Source organism: Mus caroli, unplaced genomic scaffold (genome assembly GCF_978045245.1).
Source record: "Mus caroli unplaced genomic scaffold, Mus_caroli_1 scaffold_6, whole genome shotgun sequence".
In the NCBI taxonomy this organism is placed as follows: domain Eukaryota; kingdom Metazoa; phylum Chordata; class Mammalia; order Rodentia; family Muridae; genus Mus; species Mus caroli.
The window spans coordinates 52,324,657-52,342,959 of record NW_028227261.1 but is presented as its reverse complement, the minus strand read 5'-3'; the positions used below and the strand labels follow the sequence as shown (position 1 = coordinate 52,342,959).

The window sequence follows — 18,303 nt, the reverse complement described above, 5'->3', positions numbered from 1 at the left end:
TCCTAAAGGATAAAGCTCATAAACAGTCATAGGAACCAAAACAATCAGTTACTCACTCCCTATCCCCACCCCATCCACTTCTTAAGCCTGAATAGTGTAGTTAGAAAAAACTTAGAAAAAAAAAGTTGAGTGAATGACTTCCAAGGACATTTCTTTTAGAAAAGTTAGAGCATGAGCAAGCTTATGGGGAAATGGAATAGAGAGAAAATTTTATTGAATGCTACAATGCTAAAATACCAGGCACTGTTTAACCTGGAAAATAATCTTGCCATGAACCCCTGCTGTCTCTACCTTGAGTGGGAATACAGTAAACTGAGACAGGCACCTTCACAGGCGCATCTGAATCTTCTCTAAGGGCCACTTGTCTGTATCTAATGCTGACTATAGGAAGCCTGTCACCATAGCTTGTGACATATCTTACTAGGGCTGTGGTCTATGTCTTGATTTTCTTGTTGTTCCAATGAGTCTATGGTTTTTTTTTTGACCCAGCATGGGAGTTGGGAGGGAATAGTCTATGTTATAGCAAGCTGTATTAAAGCAGTTTTCTATTATGTAATTAATTCTGTATTAAAGCAAAGAAAATGACAGAATGGAGACACTGAGAACAGACTGGGGGTGTGGGGCGTGAGGGACTTGAACATCTTGGCTGCTGTAGTATCACCACAGATGATACCTAGGTTCCTGCCCTGCGCGGTTTGCAGCTGAGCTTCTGGCCTCCAACTTCCTTTAATTAGATGCTTCTAATCCAACCTGCTTGTCCTCAAATCCCAGTTAACATGGAAAGATCCTTTTTTGTTTTACCTTGCATTTTCTTTTAATTATTGGAAATAAAAAATCATTATTTATTTTCACATTAAATTCTATTTAATAAAGGTATAAGTTAAACAGTCTTTTGTAGAATGATCGTGGAATCTATCACTACCTTTTTATTTCACGTTAGGAATTAAACTAGGATTTTGTGCATTTGAGAAAAATGGTGTAGGTTGAAGGCCTAGCCATTTGCCTGCCTTCAAAGACTGCTTTTAAGTGAAAAATATGTGGGATTCTATAGATTTGCATCCCAAATGAATTTGGGAATAAATTATTGAGTTCATGAAGAGTTCCGTGTTTATACTGGGTCAAGGAGGAAGAGTAAAGGAGTGGCAGTGGGACGTGGGAGTAGCCTGAAACAATGTATCCAGGACACTCACCAGTTGATAGGATTTTCTACCACAATTATCTCACTTACAGACCTTACTCATTAAGTTATTCCAAACTCAGAAGGAAAGCTAAATAATGCTTGGGAAACACAATAATGAAGTTCCAAACAGCTCTAACAGGTTTTATGAAGCCTTTTTAATCACATTACATTGATCATGTGACACGATTTCCCCATGAGTATCTAAAATGCTGGTCTACCATTAACTCCGTATTCAGTAAACTATTGGTGTATCTGTACTGATAGTCAACCATAGGACAAGGTTGTTGATATTTTGTGGCTTCTGGCAGCAACTTTCTCATCAATTTATGCCATAGTTGGTACTAAATGAGAATGTGCTGTAACCAACAGGGGTGTCTGGTAAGTATAATTGAGATAAGCCATGAATAGGCTAGAGAGATGCCTCATCCTGGAAAAGGTAGGCTCACAACCAAAAAGATAAATCGTGAATGAATCCCTCTAGTTCATAATTTCCTAATTATATCCCAGTGTTAGCTAACAATGTTGGTTGATCTTGAACCGAGCACTTCGGACTGAGTACTTCATCCATCAGAACATCAGGAATCAGATAATAATTTCTTCTATGATCTTGGAACCTGGTTCTTCTCGTTTTTAAATATTGCTGGGCAAATGATTCTTTATGCTCTCAAGCTTAGCAGGTTATCCAATGGGGTCATGTTGTTTAGTTTATGTATTTCAAATATATTTTTCAGAGGCTTGGAGTCATACTTGATAGGTAAGGTAGTAAGTTTGCGTGTGGGTGGTGGCTTTGTTTTGGAAAACCTTTCAAATCTGTTTGCCTTATAACTCTTTCCTTGAGTAACATCTTTATCAAAGTAGCCAACAAATTTTTTGCTTAAGCTGGAAAATGTTTGGGATAAATTATAACAAGTGTTAGGAGATATTTTCTTTGAAACCAGGCTGTCATGTTTCTTCTTTCGTTTCTCATTTCTACTCTTTTGGGCATATTCAGCAGAGAAGACTTGCAAATGTTTTTGCTGGACTATAGGTTCAGAAACAGCACTTGGTTCATCACTAAATAAAGCTTTGAGTACTTCATAATTTTTTTCTAATACAATATTCTTTTCTGTACATTTCATAGCATAGGGGGTAAACCTTTTTGTCAGGAACAGCATTTGTACATATTCAGTGTCATAGAAAATTATTGGATTTGCATGGGAATGTTCCTGTAGATTAAAGAAAAAAAATACTGAGTCATAAACCTATTGAAGCAAAGCTATATATACACTTTAAACATGAAAATGAAATTTTAAAATATTTTAAATGACTATAAAGAAGTATGCGATAACAATAATAACATTCAAATACATTTTTTAAAAAGGTGCTTTTCTATAATACACTTCCTTCTCAATAGCCAATAGCTTTATTAGTCACCAAATCCAAAGGCGTGGCTTTCTTAAATCCTTTCTGAAATGTGAGGTATATAGAAATTAAGTACATTTCTTAAATGCTTGTGGTATTGTGAGTGGAGAGAAGAGAGTGGGTAAGAAGAAACACTGTATGAGCATTCCTTAGAAGGCCATGCTCTAGAAAGAAAAGGAACAAACTATAGGGGTCCAGTCCCAACCTTTGGTTGTACTCCAGGCTCTGAGGCAGGACACAAAGATCAAAGGCCAAAAACTGATGATCTCTGGCCTTGTAACTCCCTCTTACTATTTTGTGCTAACAATAGCCAGTTTCTTAGTATTCTGTGGTTAAATGCCAGCTGGTTTCTGATAATAAACTCCTGCTGGCAGCAGCAGGAGATAAAAAAAAAATTACTTTCGTTCTTTTTTTTCTTTGACTCAGGCCTCTCACTGACCTGGTGAGACATTTAAAATTCCTTAACACTTAACACTGAGTCAGAGAAAAAAAAAGAAAGAAAAGAAAAAATAAGAGAAAGAAAGGCATTCATACAAGGATACACACATACTGGATGAAGCTGAAAATGACTGCACCCTCATTTATTTTTGGTTTTTAGCTCTTATACTCTCTCAGGATAATTGATCAAATGGTTTTCTGAGCATGTTTACATTCCATAAGTTCATAGTAAATACAATAGTTTATGTCATAAAATGACAGAGTTACGGTAGTAATGTTTACATGTCTTTCCGTTAAGACTAGTACCTGACTAAACATTAATTATGTTACTAGCTCCATAAGTTCATTATAAGTTTAAAGCAATAATTCTTTTTTATTTACTTATTTGTTTTTTATTAGATATTTTCTTTATATACATTTCAAATGCTATCCCGAAAGTTCTCTATACCCTCCCTCTGCCCTGCTCCCCTACCCACCCACTCCCGCTTCTTGGCCCTGGCATTCCCCTGTACTGGGGCATATAAAGTTTGCAATACCAAGGGGCCTCTCTTCCCAATAATTCTTATGTCACAAGTTAACACAGGTTTGTCAAGAGACAAATCATCTGCCTTGTGTTTCATTAGTTTTGAAGTTGTATATAAATAAACTAGTCAATATTTTATTTTCTGTACTTATACCTACAATAAGTTGTCCATTCCCGGTTTATGACCTTTAGTTACCAGACAATGGCCTCACAGCTAATCTAGAAGGAATGTTTGCCATGATCATAGTTTGTTCAAAGCCTGCTTTCTTATCCTAGTGCAATTAGCCTGTGACAGAGCCCTATTTATAGCTTTTAGGGGCTGGAAATTGCTTGTATAAATTTAAGAATTTTATACAATCATTATGGAATTATGAAATTATCAATTTGTCTACACAGCATTACTACATGAGATACATTTTTATGTCAATCTGCAGAAAACCTATCAAATAGCTAATGACCAGAAATCATTAAAATATGTAATAGTGACAGGAAAAGGTATATCAGCAGCAAGAAGCAATACTGGGACGAAGTCTCTTGGAACCTTGCCTCAGAGATCATACATCATAGACCATGCAAAACAGTGGTCCATCTCCAGAAATGACACTTGCATGCCTTTAGCCTTTCCTAGATGGCTTCTGACAACAAACCCCCAAAATGGGTTGAGTCAAAAATAATAAGAGACATTAGTGAATATAAACCCACATGATCACATATAGCTATTCTAATTTAAAAATTTTGAAATATGTCCATTATTATGATCATACCTTAGGACTTGATACAATACTTGGTAAAGGTATTTAATATATATTTGAATAAAGTAGCCAATTAATAGATGGATATAAAAATAGAACATGCTTTATTATAGTAATAACAAAATCTATAAAAGTTTATTTTTAATTATCATCCCCACACTTGCATAATTAATTTTCACAACCCTTAATTCTCTTTCTAGGTAAAAAGTTAGTTCCATGGAAACTAGTAAAGTATACATATTACCAGTATTTGCTTAGCAAACATTAAATCAATAATTGCTTCATTAAAAAATACATAGTAGCAATTTATTTCTTATAGCTTTGAAAGTTGGGAAGGCTAAACTCAAAAATGGAAAGGGCTTGGTGTTTGGTCTGTCCTTTATACTTGGCACTGTGTTGATGTCCCTTGTACAGAAAAAGATATAAAATCAGAAAACAGCGTAGTCAATTCCCTGGAGACCTTTGTAAGAGAACTGACCCCAATCCTGAGAGCTGGTGTAATCACCTCACAAATGTCTCCCGTGTGACCACTACACTAGCTTTTAATCTCCAGTGCCAGTTCCAGCCTATGGATGTGGGTGAGCAGAGACATACAAACCACACCAGGAGCCATACTTGGGATGGGTCATTCTGCTTCTTTACATAGCCTCAGGGAAAGGGGCTGTGCTTATTGAGTCCTTAGATAAGGAAGGCTTAGGTAGGACCTGAAGAAGTCGAGGTGCCAGAGGGATGGGAAGGTGCTGGCACAAAGAATTGGTTAGGTACCATTATAGGATGTCTGGACTAGGAGATGGACTTGAGGGAGCCTCCTCAGCTGAGGCAGAGCTTTGCCCTTCCATAGTAAACCTTGACATTTGCTCTGTCTTAGGCACAGAGATGGAGTCATCTGAATGAAGTCTTCAGCTTAGGTCCCCTAGACATGGAGCAAGTCAGTGTCTTGTGCTAGCTACAGCTGGGAGGTCTCTAGGTAGAATAAGACAGAAACAGAGCAGGAACCAAGGGCTAAATAAGCCCTGGACAGCAAGATAGCAAGTCTTTCCTAGAATGAAATCAGAAATTAGACTAATGGTACACAAGTGTTCTTAGCATGAAAAGTATTCCAATGTCTAGGACTCCCCAAAAGATGACCAAGGAACCAGTTTAACTATCCTTTGTCGATAAAAATATCACCAACTTAGCCACACTGATGGCCTTCACTTTAGTTTGGGTTTATCCACCACTATAGAGAATTTCTACCCTCTAAGTTAGTGATTCTCAATCTTTCTAATGCTGCAATCCTTTAGTACAGTTCTTCATTTTGTGACAACCCCAACCATAAGATTATTTTGTTGCTACTTCGTAACTGTCATTTTGTTACTTTTATTAATTATAAATATCTGATATCCAGGAGATCTGATATATAGTCTTTGGGGGAAGGGGTCAAGACCCACAGGCTGAGAACCACTGCTTTAAGTCTATGTGTTGTTAGGTAGAGATAGAAACTCGCTTCACCAGCCTTCCAGGAATGAGGCCAATCACATTGTCTATAAGAGTCTTCTGTTCAGAAGAAGTTGCCATGAAAAGGTGTGTTGGGGTGCGGTGGAGAGGACTAGTCTATTTAGGATTGCAGAAGCTATAGAAGTCTGACAAAGTGTCTGTCCTCTCCAGCTTCAAAGTTGTTAATTTCGACCTGTGATAGAGGCATAGAATCAGCAAAGCAGAATAGGCTTTGTTTGGATGCTTTCTCACAAGGAAGATTTCGAGTCACATTCTCTTTTTAGCCTTCCCAGGGCTTGTAATATTCATTTTCCCCAAATAGCAGTAGATCTTACCATGGAAGTATGAACTGTCCCTGCTGGACGAAGGTCAATTGTCTTTATTTTTGGATTTTTCAGTAGGTCCTCACGGTCCAGGGGAAGCATGATGCTCTGTTTGACTGGATGGGGCTTTCTGGCTTCATCATTTCTGGTTAACTCACTTTCTTTTGTAACACCCTTTGGAGGGTATTTTCCCCTGGAAATTAACATTGTTTAGGAAGTGATTTGAGCCAATCAGTTCTCTCCATACCTCTTTTTCAGGAAGTTATTATCAACATGCCCACTGATCCATCCATTAGGTATCAATCAGTCTGATAAGGCCATCCTTTCCTGCCTGCTTTGTGGGAAAGGCAGCAGGAGCAGAGGTGGAAACCAGACAGTTACCTGGGTACCTGTCATTTTCGCGTGGGGAGCATGATCTAGAGGCTGAGTAGAGGCTATGGGCAGAGAGGTGTTGGACACAAGCTTTCCTGGGGCTTTATAACAATTTAGTAAAGAGGGTGCAACACTGTGCACAGGCAAAACGAAAATAAGCTTTTCATCTCAGCTTTCCCTTGATTTAAGCTACAAGTGGGCTTATCCTTGCAGGCTTTTAAGCTAACCGGTAGCATAGACTAGGCAAAGGTAAGACAGATAGCCTCACTCACAGAGGGTGAGCCTGGAGGAGATGACAGAGCCTCAGAAAGCCCATCCTGTCAGTGGGTCCTGAGAGTGGACTCTGATATATTTCGTAGAGAATAGACCACGGCTCTCAGGCCACGATCAGCAGCCACAGGGGACCTAGGGAGGAACCCTGTGATCACTCGTCCTGACATTAGCACCGGGATCTGGTTCTGATCCTTGTCTAGTACCTTTATTTCCTTTTCCCAAAGGTCATCAAGACCCTTACTCATGCACACCTTACAGGTTCTGTCTTAGAGAGAAACAGAAGGGTGACTTAAGCCTAAAGAACCCATTCATCATTGTTCCAAAGTTGCAAAACATCCATCCCCATGGCCAACTTATTATGCAGAGATGCTGATGAGAAGGATCTAGATGCTAAGGAAAAACAAACCACTTTTCCACCTCCCCATGGAAATATAACTAAATTGGTACCTACTACAACACATACTTACACTCTCTATTTTCATTTGACTGCACTCAGTATAGGAAGCCCACTAGCAGACCAGTCTGGGGCTCCTCCTTTGATGGCATTATGACAGTAAATGTTAATAATAAGCAGAAAAAAATCATTATCCTGTATTATACAAGGCAAACTTGTTCTACCAGAGTTGTCATTGAACAATAATTACCTGCTTGTACTAGAATCTGCTGAGTGGTCTGTAGAATGCATGGACTTCTTAGTTCTGCTTTCATGTTGATCTGCAATTACAGATTTTCATAAAGGATACATAAGTACAATGCTACCTAGAAAATGTCTGAATGAAATATCTTACAGTTTAAAATAACATAGAAGGGCTGGAGAGATGGCTCAGTGGTTAAGAGCACTGACTGTTCTTCCAAAAGTCCTGAGTTTAATTCCCAGCAACCACATGGTGGCTCACAACCATCAGTAATGGAATCCAATGCCCTCTTCTGGCGTGTCTGAAGACAGCAACAGTATATTCACATATATAAAATAAATAAATCTTTAAAAAATTGTTTAAAATAACAGAAAACTTCTGGCATAGTGGCAAATTTGTAGTAGTTTGTTGACCTTTTTTGTGTGTGTTTGTGTGTGTCTGTGTCACGTGAGTGTAGGAGGGCAGAGATGTCAGACCACATGGAGTCAGAGTTACAGGTAGGTATGAGTTGTCTGATGTAGTGCTGGGAATCAAAATCAACTTGTCTGCAAGGGCAGTAAGTGTTTTTCACCACTGAGCCGTTTTGCCATCCATACTTCTTGAGTGAACAAAGTAGAAGAAAAGATAGAGCAAGACTTCAGTATTCAGCTAAGACAGTGCAAACATAAAGGAAGTGAAGAGTTTTCATGGACAAAAGTTGCAGGTTTATTCGCAGGCAGTAGGCAGAGTTGCTGAGAATAGTGTGGGCTTCTGAAACCCCAAAGCATGACCCCAGCGACAACTCCAACAGGGCCATACCTCCTACTCTTTTCCAAACACTTCATCGTCTGGGGACTAAGCACACAAACACATGATGAGTCTGTGGGGCCAAACTCATTCAAACCACCACATTCCACTCCCTGGACCCCTTGGGCTTGTAGGCATATTATAATGCAAACTGCATTTAGTCTAAGTTCAAAAGTCCCCAGAGGTTTCTGTCTCAAGACTGCTTAAAAGTCCAAAGTGTTTTAGGTATTTTCTTAACTGTAACCCTGTGTAAAAATAAAATAAAATAAAATAAAATAAAAACCAGCATTTCACATACTTCTAACATATAATGGCACCAAATACACATTACCATTCTAAAAGAGAACGGGAGCAGAGGGAGAAAATACTGGGCCAAAGATCCAAATCTAGCAGGGCAAACTCCAAATTCTACATCTCCATGTCTGATATCAAAGTGCTTTTCAGATCTCCAACTTTAAACTTTGTTGACTACAACACACTTCTTTCTCTTGGGCTAGTTTCACACACAGTCTACACCTCTCATGGTAGGTATCCCATGGCTCTGGCTGGCATCTGCAACATCTTAGGGTCTCCAATGCAATCCAGCTTCATGCAGTGACCTTTTGAGGCCTCCATGCAGGGACTGTGCTGTCAAACTGCTGGCCTTAGTGGCTTTCCTTAACAGTGGAAGAAGATTCCTTAACCCTTGTGGTGGTTTGAATAGCTTTGGCTCTCATAGACTCGTGTATTTGAATGCTTGGCCCACTGGGAGTGACACTATTAGGAGGTGTGTCCTTATTGGAATCGGTGTGGCCTTGCTAGAGGAAGTGTGTCACTGTGAGGGTGGGCTTTGAGGTCTTATGCCCAAGCTCTGCCCAGTGAGGGAGAGATTCTAGGTGTCTGTAGGAGAGTCTTTTCTTGACTACCTTTGGATCAAGATGTGGAACTCTTGGCTCCTCCAGCAACAAGTCTGCCTGGACACTGCCAAGCTTTCTGCTATGATGATAGCAGACTGAACCTCTGAAACTATAAGCCAGCCCCAATTAAATGTTTGCCTTTGTAAGAGTTGTTGTGGTCATGGTGTCTCTTCACAGCAATGAAACTCAAACTAAGATAGCCCTCTTCCTGTATCCTTTACTTTTAACCAAAACCACTGGCTGAAGCTGCCATTTTTTTCTGTTTGCTGGGGCTGAAAGCTGGGACACCCCGCCCACCCCCTAGGGTTTACTTTGACTTGTTGAGGGTTTCTAGGCCAGGGAAATCCCTCAGGCTTATTCTTTTCATGGTTGCAAGACTAGCTGGGTGGTGTCTTGTCCTTTATTCTATTTTGAATCTGGCTTATCTTACAACTTTTTGTCTCCTTCAGCACAGGACTTGACTCCAACTTTACATCTCCAGGCTGTTCCCCACCCCACCCCCTCAAACTGTCCATTTGTACTTCTTTTTGTCCAGCATGCTCCTTTTCATTGTAGATCTAGGTAAGAGTGATCACTAATAAACACACAACGCAGTCAGTATTGACTCTGACTATTGAAATCTCCTCTGAAAGTGCCTTTAGTCTAAAAATCTGCAATTTAGTCATCAGCCAACTTTTTGGACAAGGGCAAAAAGTAGCCACATTCTTTGCCAAAATTTCAAACTCTCCAATATTATTCCCTTCTGAAACCTCTTAAGACGGGCTGCCATAGTCCATATATCTCTCAGCACTATTTTCTTACTTGCTCCTACTAGTATGGCCCACTAAGCTCTGCTTCCAAAGTCTTTCATATCCCTCCAAACAACAAAATGCTCAGGCTTGTCAACAGCAATATGGCACTCTTTGGTATCAACTTCTGTCTTACTGTTCTATTGATATGAAGACACACCATTACCTAGGCAACTCTTACAAATGAAAGCATGTCACAATTTCAGAGGGCTAGTTCATAATGAAAGCAGGGAACATATACGAATGGCACTGGAACAGAAGTTGAAGCCTTACATCCTGATTTTCAGGTGGGTGGGGTCGGGGGCTGGGGAGTCAGGTGGGGAGAGAAGCAGATGCTCATGGCATGGGATTTTAAAACCTTTACACCCACCACCAGTGACAGATTCCCTCCTCCAACAAGGCCACACCTCCTAATCCTTTCCAAATAGGACATTAACTGGACTAATCATGCAGCTATATGAGCCTATCGGTGAGCCTAGTCTCATTCAAACCAGCACACATATCAGTGATACAGTCTGCTTTTTCTTGTCCTCAAGTAGTTTTATTTTAGTGTGCTGTTTGCTTTAGACTCTTCTATATTCTAGCAAATGTCATGATTAATATTGTTAGTAAAGTATTCACTCAAGTGACAGTAAAATAAAGCTATTTTGGAAAATCAAGGGTCAAAAGAATTAACAATACAGCACACATCCCTCCAAGAGTCACTAAAGGTTGTCTAGCTGAGGGAAGCAAGCGTGAATCCAGATGGCTGTGTTTAGAAGCCACTGGTGAGTGCACATGTTGAGAGGTTGTTACACATCCAATTGCTGACTTTTTAAACTAGCATCTGGAGAGGCTGGAAGATGCTCTAGTGGATGTACAGTGCTAGCTATGCAAGCTTGAAGAAACCCTGTCTGTAACTCCACCATTGGGAAGGTGGAGACAGATCCCCAGAGCAAGCTAGCTAGCTAAACCAGCCACACTGGTAAGCTCTGCATTCAACTAAAAGGCCCATCCCAATGAGTAAGGTAGAGAGAGAGTGATTGGGAAACACTCCTGACTTTAATCTCAAGCTCCCAAATGTGTACAAACACACAACCCAAACAATAAAAACTAATATTTTAAATTTTAAATTAAAATTTACTTTCTCAGGTTTTTTTTTGACAATTACATTCTTCTGTCCTGTTTTTTTTTTTTCTTAATTTAAAAAGAGATTTATTTTTATTTGTATGGGTATTTTGCCTTCATGTGTATTTTACTTTCATGTGTATCTGTGCACTATGTTTGTGCCTGTTGCCCATGGAGGCCAGACCTGGGACTGACAGATAGTGACATCCCACGCAGAGGCTGGGAATTGAACCAATGTCCTTTGGAACCAGAAGTCAGTGCTCTTATCCATGGAACCATCTCTCTGGTCCTTTAACTTTGATTTTTTAAAAACACTATTTTTGTATTAGATCTTTGAAAGACTCATACAACATGTTTTGCTCATACTCCCTGCTCCTTTAGCACTTCCCAATCCACTCCCCCCATCCCTTCTTTGAAGGAACACATCAAGGCCAGGTTGTGCTTCCCAGCTATTCTTGGATGTGTGGTATTCACTGGATTGCCATTGGCTTACCAGGCCTACACTTTTAGAGAAAACTGGTTCTACTCCTTTCAGAAGCTATCAGTTACCAGTAGCTCCTCGGCTAGAGGAGAGATTTCATGTTCACCCTGCCCCCCACCACCCATCTCCATGCTGGGAGTTGATCTGGCTTGAGCTATCATGCTGTCATAACCACTGTGAGTTCTTTCTGCAGCAGTCCTTCTGTGTGTACTAGATACTGTTTCCTTATAGCTGTCTTTGTAACTTTGCTTTATTGTGGTATAATTTATATACAATAATGTGTTTACATCTTAAGTGTATAGTATGGTGAATTGTGACAACATATTTGCTTATAGCTACACCTCATATCAAGACTCCAAAGATGGACTTAGAAGGGGAGGGGAAGGGTCACCAGACCTCTTTATTTGCTCTTCTATCCTTTCTTTTTCTTTAAGATTTATTTATTATTATACATAAGTGCACTGTAGCTGTCTTCAGATTCGCCAGAAGAAGGCATCAGCTCTCATTATGGGTGATTGTGAGCCACCATGTGGTTGTGGGATTTGAACTCAGGACCTTCGGAAGAGCAGTCAGTGCTCTTAACCCACTGAGCCATCTCACCAGCCCATGGATCTTTTCCTGCATTTCTGGTGGTGGCCACTCATTTTCTGCACTTTCTGGTGGCAAATTAACCACAGATGAAGAAGAAAGACCAAAGGGTTCCATGTAGCTGCTTGAATAATTTTTTCCAGGGATTTTTTTCCCTATTTCTTTCCATTTCAACCAACATCAGATGTTTTTCACTTCTCTTTGACAAAGTAGAGAAACAAATGATTGGACTTGATTTACACTTGAGAAAATTTAACCCTTTAGAAGCTTCCCCTTGATCTGTGTATCCTTCACTTTGCCTTCACCTTAGTTTGGGGTTGCACTGGGCTCCACTGAGCTCTCAGAGTTATTTTGGTGACTGGCTTTGTTTTTCTGAGTTTTTCTGAGCTATTTTGATTCTGGTGGGCTCTTTGGGCTCTTTGCACCCATGTATGACAGGCTTTGTCAACTTAAAAGGCTTTTGAAGTTGTGCTGTGCCACTGAGGTTCTGCTGGGTCATTTAGGACAAAGAAACAAAGGTTCTGAGGAGGTCTCTATGTAATGGCAACTAAGTATGGTTTTATGAGATGACTCCATAGTTGCTGCCAGGACTGGTGACCTAAGCTTGATACCCAGAATCTACATGATAAGAAGAGTTTCAGGACCATCATGTTGTCCTCTGACTTCTACACGTGAAAAGTAGGATGCATGTACCAGCATAATGCATGCATACATATACAACATAAAAATGTAATTCATATATTTAATTATGTTTTTGCTATCTGTGCTCCCTAGGAACATTCCCATTTGACTCGTCTTTTATAAACTTTGGTTTCTAAGCAGCGAAGAGGACAAGAGATGGAAACAGGGTTAGACATAATGGGAGCAAGGCCCCTGAAAGCAAACAGTTTAAATTCTTGTTCTTGGCCAGAAGCAGATGTCTCTGGTTCTGTTCTGGCTGGAGGTTGGTAGGGCCAGACTGGAGCTAATAAAATAATTTATAAATGGACTTGACATAAGCAGAGGTCTAAGGAACACAGACTTCGTATTTTTTTTCCAGTAGTGACTGATGTTACACAGTAATGGCATGTCATGTCTGTACATCCAAACAGGGCGCTTCCTTGGGCATATATTTCCTTGATGTTTATAATGTAGATAAGATGCTGCTACTTTTGACATAAACATATAATTTGTGTACCTGTAAATGGAGGGGAGACGTTTTCCTTCTTACTAGCATTGGATTCATTGGTGAGTTTGGGAGATAGGACTGAAGACTCCGCTGATTTTTTACACAGGTGTTTAGACCAAAGCTGTGGAAAAGGCAGGGGATTGGCGTATTCTGTCTAAACAGCAGGAGAAATGGAGACCTCTTAGAAAGTGTTTCTATCTGTATTCTCCCCGCACCCCGTCCACCGAAACAAGATCTCATGGATTCCAGGCTGACCTTTAGCTACTTCTTTTATTTATTTATTTTTAAAGATTTATTAATTTAAATATATGAGTACACTGTTGCTGTCTTCAGACACACCAGTCGAGGGCAGCAGATCCCATTACAGATGGTTGTGAGCCACCATGTGGTTGGTGGGACTTGAACTCAGGACCTCTGTAAGAGCAGTCAGTGCTCTTAACCATTGAGACATCTCTCCAGCCCCCTTTAGCTACTTTTAATCCTTCTGACTTCAGTTCTTGAGTACTGGGATTACAGGTATGTGCCACTCCATCCACAAGTTTATACTATAGTAAGAATCCAATCTAGAGGATTGTGTATACCAGCTATATAGCCTGGGGATAATTATTCACATTTCTAATATCTAATTATGATAACTACCACCTATGTGGCTCTTAAAATACTGTTTTTCAGTGCTGAGAATTGAACCTAGAGCCTCATGAATATTAATTAGGCAGGTGCTTCACCATTGAGATAACCCTTTGGAGATAAGTACCTTTGAATATGGCGTTTTATATAATCCACCCCTTGGGCTGGTGTTATCATTAACACTTTATGAATAAGGAAACAAATCTGAAAAGATTTGCCTAGGTTTGTGTACTAATTGTTATTTCCCTTTTCAATCAAAGTTGGACTTCATATTCATAAAAAAAATATTTTTTGAAACGTAACTGAAGTTCAAACCAAGGAAATGATCCAGCTCTGTTCTAATAGCATGGGAACGACAGCAGAACAGTTCTGAGTAGGGGCCAGGAAGGTGGGATGATAGAGCATGGTACTGCTCAACTTCCTCTGGCCTCTGCCCACTTGGACATGGATGCTTAGGACCCCTCCACGAATATGCATATATCACACACAAGCACAGTACACGTGTGCATATGCATACCATAGAACAACAGCAAAACACATTTCAAGTTAAAGAGACAGTCAAGGATTTTCCAGAAAGGAATTGAGTATAGAGAAGGTAATTTCAAAGATGGACGTGTGAGATCGTGTGGCATTAAAAACGCTCCTGCACAGTACATTGTTCCGAGTGAAGAGGTGGTCTGCAGAACGGGAAGAAGCATTTGCTAACTATGCCATCAGGCAGGGAACTGATATGTAAGATTCATAAATAACTGCAATAAACATCAAGAAAACAAGCCAACCACATAGTAAATAGGGGAATAAGCAGAATCATTTTCAAAAAAAGAAATAAATATGGCCAATAAATAGTTGAAAAAGGGTTCCTATCCTTAGCCATTACTTAAATAAAACTAAAATTTCTTTAAGATTCCATCTTGCTGGTAAGGACCTATTGCTGCAGACAACACCTACATACATATCTCACTGAACACAGAGAAGCTGAGCTGGTATCTAACCAGAGCCTTCACCCCTACTGCACAGTGTTTGTGGTACTGGAAAGAATTCTGCATGCTACCAGAGCAGAAAGGTAAACACCAAACCCACATAAACGCTTCCATATAACAATGGTGACCAATGGTGCAATCATGGTACAGAAGTTGTGGGAGTAACCAACCACTGTCTGATTGGATTCTAGGCTGCCTATTCTATGAGATGAAACCCATACTTGACAGCACTTCGGTGGCCAAGAACTTGAGACTAGATAGAGCAGGGACCTAGAAGAGAGCCAAATACTACTCTTCTGGTAAAGGAAGGTAGCAATAAACGACTCCTAGTGACTGCTATAGTCGTAGATAAGTACCTTGCTTAGCCATCATCAGAGAAGTTCCCTCCTGCAGTAGATGGGAACAGAGACCCACAACTGGACAATGTGCAGAATAAGAGACCTTGTAACACTCACTTCTAAATGTGATGTCTCCATCAAATTCCTCCTGTCAGGAAGAGGAAAAATTGCCACAGAGAAAGTAGAAAGAATGCAAAAGCCAGTGGGGATGGAGGACTCTAAGGAAACCATGGCTTCCTGGCACAACAGGCCTGACATACATTATAAACCATAGAGACTGGAGCGGCATGCACAGGGTCTGACAAGTACAAGCTAGTGGGCTCCCAGTAACGAGGGAGAAGTAAACACAATATCCCATCACTGACCAGGAAGCTATATCCACGTGACCATGGCTCACAAGGAAAACTCGTCTCCAATAGAGTCTCACTGGGTATTCAAACCACACCAGAACAGGCCCCATGCCCAGCAGTAGTTGGCCAACTCAAAATGAACTCAATGGTAGTAGTTTTGGAAATTTTTCTGTCTGATGTTTTGTCTGGATCTTTCTTCCCTTCCCTCCCTCCCTTCCCCTTTCTTCCTTTCTTTCTTCCTTCCTTTCTCTTTCTTTCTTTCTTTCTTTCTTTCTTTCTTTCTTTCTTTCTTTCTTTCTTTCTTTTTTCTTTCTTTCTTTCTTTCTTTCTTTCTTTCTTTCTTTCTTTCTATCTCTTTCTTTCTTTCTTTCTTTCTTTCTTTCTTTCTTTCTTCTCTCTCTCTCTCTCTCTCTTTCTTTTCCTTTCTTTCTCTCTTTCACCTTGCTTGTCTTTTGCTTATATATTATGATTTCTGGGGTAAAAAAGGTTCCATCATACCCTAGTCAAAATAGCAATTATGAATAAAATCTACTTTTGTCAAATGTTGATGATATGGGGAAAGAGGAACCCTTATACACTCTTGGAGGAATGTAAATTATTATAGGTATGATGGACATTAATGTGGAGGTCCTCCAAAAAACTAAAACTAGAATGACCGTGTGACTGAACTCTTCCATTCCTTTGTATCTACTCAAAGGATGCCAAGGGTTGTACCACAGAGCTACTTATTTATTGCTACCCTACTCACAATAACTAAGAAACAGAATCTTCCAAGATCTTCACCAGTAGGTTATTGAGCAAAGAAAATGTGATGTTTAAGCATAATGGAATTTTGTCCCTCCATGAAGGGAAAGGAGGCCATGACATTTGCAGGAAATGAATGCAATGACAAGTCTTTATGTTCAGCAAAGGTAAGCCAGACTCACACACTACTAATAGTTTCTCTCATCTGCAGACTCTAGTTTTAAATTGTGTGTGTATATGCACGTGCACACACACAGAAATCATACAAGTTAAGACAATCATAAGAAAGGAAGAGATCTTAAGGTGGGAAGGTGCTTTAGTTATGGTTACGCTATTTCTAATAAAACATCATGACCAAAAAATCACACCGGGGAGGAAAGGGTTTATATGACTTACACTTCCATATTCCATTCACCGTCCAAGGAAGTCAGGACAGGAATTCAAGCAGGGTAGAGACCTGGAGACAGGAACTGATACAGAGGTTGTAGAGGGTGCTGCCTACTGGCTTTTCCCCCATGGCTTGCTCAGTCTGCTTTCTTGTAGAAACCAGGAGGACCAACCTGGAGATGGTACCACCCACAGTGGGCTGGGCCCTCCCTATCAATCGCTAATTAAGATCACTAATCACTAATGAATCACTAAGTGCCATATAAGCTGGATCTTATGGAGGCAATTTTTGTTTTTGTTTTTCTTTTTAAATTTATGTATTTATTCATCATATTAGTGCTCTATCTGCATGTACACCAACATGTTGGAAGAGGGCATCAAACCCCATTATAGATGGTCCCGAGCTACCTCGTGGTTGCTGGGAATTGAACTCAGGACCTTTGGAAGAGCAGTCAGCTATTAACCTCTGAGCCATCTCACCAGCCCCTTGGAGGCAGTTTTTAAATTAAGTTTCCCTTCCTTCAGATAACTAAGTCTAGTTTGTGTCAAGTTGACATAAGACTAGTCAGTATAGAGGCTACAAGAAAAACAAAACTAAAAGTGCACAGAGCAATGGAACACATGTAATATACATGTAACATGATGAGCCCACAGCTGACTCTCTATAGAGTAGCCATACTCTACTCAGTAGGGAATCCTTGAAGACTCCTGCTCTAAGGTCATGAAGAAGAGAAGAATCTCCACTTTGACCAGTTTTAGTCAACACAGGACTAGAAGTCCCAGGCCAAAACTATCAGGCAATGGAAAGAAATTAAGAGTATCCAAATCGGAAGAAAGGTAATCAAGTTGTTTCTATGTACAGAAAACAAGATCTTATTTATAGAAAAATGCAAATATTTCAACAAAAACCCATTAGACTTGGTGAATAAGTTTAGTGAAGTGGATGATACAAAATCTACATACAAAACTAGCCAATAAAGCTGAGAGAGAAATTGAGAAAGCCACTGTAATTGTGAGAGCTGTAAAAAGAAAAAAAATAGCCAATTTTATCAAGGAGATGAAAAAAAATGACATAAACACATCACTGTTGCAGAATGTTTTTTTTTGTGTGTGTGTATTCTGATGCTGATTTCTACAGACATCTGGCTACAGTCTTGAGGGTGGCAGGGTCAAGCATTTCCTGTCTCGATGTTATGTAAAAATTGTTTTCTAACACCTCTGATTGATTGATATAAGAGCTGATCAGCCAATTAGCTGAGCAGAAGAGGAGAGGAATTCTGATCCCAGGCTGGAGATCGTTGGAGGAAAGAAGGACCAGGAGAAGATGAAGGTGTAGAGAAACCACGTGAAGAGAGCAGGAGGATTCTCCACGAGGTCATGATGAGAGAGACACACATGGAGCAGAGCAAGCCGGGGCAAGACCAGATGCCAGTAAAGGACTATTTGTCAAGGTATTAGCAGCATAGTTAGGTTAGAGTATTGCAGAACCTTCCCAGCTTAGGCTTGTAGCTTAAAATGCCAACCATGTCAGGAGCTAAAAGGGCTAGATCACACATGGAAATGCCCTATAGTTACTTAGGAGCAAAAGGGGTGCTAGACACCCCTACCCCCGCCACTCACCCCCACCCCCCGCCAAAGAATTGCTTTATACACCCTGAAAGGGGAAACATCCTATGTTCACGAATTGGAA

General features: G+C 40.1%; 1 protein-coding gene across 5 annotated transcripts in view; it reads right to left on the bottom strand.

The window, feature by feature from the left end:
• Window positions 1–1,327: 1,327 nt before the first annotated feature.
• Window positions 1,328–18,303, bottom strand: part of CUNH1orf141 (chromosome unknown C1orf141 homolog) — a 67,289-nt gene continuing 50,313 nt past the window's right edge. For 3 of the 5 annotated variants that reach the window (XM_021160293.2, XM_029475866.2, XM_029475867.2), the window contains 4 exons: window positions 13,197–13,341; window positions 7,383–7,452; window positions 6,106–6,286; window positions 1,328–2,385 (listed from right to left, as the gene is read on the bottom strand). In XM_021160293.2, the coding sequence (XP_021015952.1) occupies window positions 1,837–2,385; window positions 6,106–6,286; window positions 7,383–7,452; window positions 13,197–13,341 (945 nt within the window). In that variant the 3' untranslated portion in view covers window positions 1,328–1,836. The remainder of the gene's footprint in view (window positions 2,386–6,105; window positions 6,287–7,382; window positions 7,453–13,196; window positions 13,342–18,303) is intronic. The other 2 variants (XM_021160294.1, XM_085839135.1) reach the window with 2 other exon arrangements.